General features: G+C 35.7%; 1 protein-coding gene across 2 annotated transcripts in view; it reads left to right on the top strand.

Annotated features, from left to right (window-relative positions):
• LOC144977088 (potassium channel, subfamily K, member 13-like) overlaps positions 1–2,500 on the top strand; it is a 162,551-nt gene that overhangs the window by 37,069 nt on the left and 122,982 nt on the right. For both annotated transcript variants that reach the window (XM_078921883.1, XM_078921873.1), the window contains one exon: positions 1–465. This exon is cut by the window's left edge and continues 1,674 nt beyond it. In XM_078921883.1, coding sequence (XP_078778009.1) covers positions 126–465 — 340 coding nt within the window. In that variant the 5' untranslated portion in view covers positions 1–125. The remainder of the gene's footprint in view (positions 466–2,500) is intronic.

Genomic DNA, 2,500 nt, shown 5'->3' with positions numbered 1-2,500 from the left:
TAAGTGACGCAAGCGATTACCAGTACCCGGAATCTGGACGGCAAAGTCCCCGTACGGGACCCGAGCCGGTGCGGGCTGGGCATGGCAAGCCCACCAAGGCCAATAACCGCCCGCGCCGGACCGGTATGTCTCGGAGAGGGAGACGCGGCTGCTGCAAAGTTCTTCGTCTAAAAGAAGACAATGCTCGATTTTTCCTTCTTGCTATTGTAATGGTTTTCTACATGCTGACTGGAGCAGCCATTTTCTCAGCTATTGAAAGAGATAATGAACTAGACGAGAAGGAAGTCTATCGAAAACACATCGAGCAATTCAAAACGAAATATCCATTTGTGAACGAAACGGATTTAAATCTTTTACTGAGGATTCACTCGGAAGCGGAAACTGCAGGTTATGTCGGGGATAAAAGACCACGTTGGGACTTTTCGGGATCCTTCTACTTTGTCGGGACCGTTGTATCGACAATAGGTAAGTTCTTTATTTTTTAACATTTGAAAGCGAGTGTCAGATGATATATTACAATCAAATATATAAAGCATAGTTGTTTTAACGTAGCTTTTGAGAGATCAAATCTCGTGTCGCTTTACAATGCATCCATTTTGTTTCAGTGATGACCTAAAAGACATCCGAGTTAAACGAGTGAAAATTCATTATTTTGTATTGTTCATGATAGATTATAATTCTATTATATTCTTATCTACCCATAATCATAATCTTTTTCTTCATTAAAGTCAAGGATTGGAAAACGAGTTACTTGATTCTTTAAAGTAGCAAAGAAGTTTAACTCAATAAAATTACATATTCATGAACTCATAACAATTATGTGTATCTACCTCGATGTAATCTAACAATGTGCACATCTTTTCTTTTCATTTTTTATTTTCTTTTGTCAAGATATTTTTTCCTAGGAGGGGGGGGGGGGTTCTAAACTATTTCCATAGACAAATTGAATATGTTGATCTATTGGGTTAGATATGCATTAATCAAACTAATTATTATTTATAACCTATTGACACATAATATACATTGGAAATTTAGTGATTATCAATTTTTTTTCTAAATACTTTGCCCTTTGTAAATTAATGTTTTAAATTAAATATCGTTGCTATTGCCACCTATAATTATCATGGAGATCGTCATTGGTTTTGTTTTTTTTTTGTTGTTGTTTTCTTTTTGTTTTTCGTTCTTTTTTGTTTGTTTCTTTTGGTTTGTTTGTTGTTGTTTTTTTCGTTTTTTTTTTTGTTTTGTTTTTTTTTTTGTTTGTTTTTTTTTTTTGTTTTTTTTTTTTTTGTTTTTTTTTTTGTTTTTGTTTTTTTTTTAGGAACGGGCGGGGGAGGTGGTTAGTAATTGTAGTGAATTAATACTCCGTTTTGTAAAATAAGTAAAAGAAAATAAAATCACCCTCATGATTTGTTTCTCTTTGCAATTGCTGTATTGGGCTTTAATCAGCCATATATTCAAAGGATTTTTGCGTGTCAGAATTACAAGAACTGCATTCAATTCATAATCAACCTTTCTTTCATCTGAAGCAATTTCCATAATATGATTGGTTCTTTTTAGGAATTCGACATTTAGAGTAAATCAGATAATTTGTATACCAAGATTCGTCCAACATTATGTGATCATGATATTATTATGTGACCAATCGTCTCAAAACGGTATTATGTCGGGGTGACCCTGACGCTTAAAATTATATTCTTAGCTTGACTTATGCGTTCGGTTTGCCTTATGAAATTAATTAGTACACGGTGAATAGCCATTCAGAGCCATAAGACACATGGACCCGGAGTTTATCCAGGTTTCTATAACGTGACAAGTACAACAGCGAATGCTTGCTACCCTTTGGATAGGATGCTTGTCTATCTCAAAGTACTTTCCGCCATATCTAACAGACCCAGCTTCCCAATCACTGCTGGATGCGTAGAAGGGTCAGAAAGAAATTATCGACTGCACCCGGGATCGATCACGGTCCTTTTTGCGTGTAAAGCAAGTATTCTACCAACTGAGCTATAGAGGTCCCTCCCATATTAATTGGGGGGGGGGGATGGGCTTTAATGTATTGAGTTCAAAGAATTTAAATATCTTAAATACGATAATTCTGACTCCAAAGAAAACCCAAGTTTCTTCATCTAAATAGTTAATTCCATCAAAAGACCAAATTGCCATGGATTAGAAGGGGAGTAGGAGTAGGAGGAGGAGATAATATGGCCACTTTTTGCAGTCTCCATCCCTGTCTATTCACGGCCACGGTTCTTGCTTGACTCCCATGTCATCGGTCTTACAGCGTTCTTCTCTTTCTCAGCCCCATTTAAGTTTTATGTCGTCATATGGTACAGCGACCCTTTGGATCATCAACAGGATACGTAGGTTTATTTCTAATAATAATAGATAATAAAAAGAATAATTTGTTATTTCAAATTCAATTCTTCTCATTTTGCACACATGAATGAGGCTTATAACGATAAATTACATATTAGACATCACTTTCTTTCTCGTTTCAATC

The sequence above is a fragment of the Berghia stephanieae genome, chromosome 1 (assembly GCF_034508935.2).
Source record: "Berghia stephanieae isolate SIO BIC M18660-M18661 chromosome 1, UCSD_Bste_1.3, whole genome shotgun sequence".
NCBI classification, from domain to species: Eukaryota; Metazoa; Mollusca; class Gastropoda; order Nudibranchia; family Aeolidiidae; genus Berghia; species Berghia stephanieae.
Note: the sequence above shows the minus strand (reverse complement) of the source record. Positions and strands in the feature narration are given on the sequence as shown.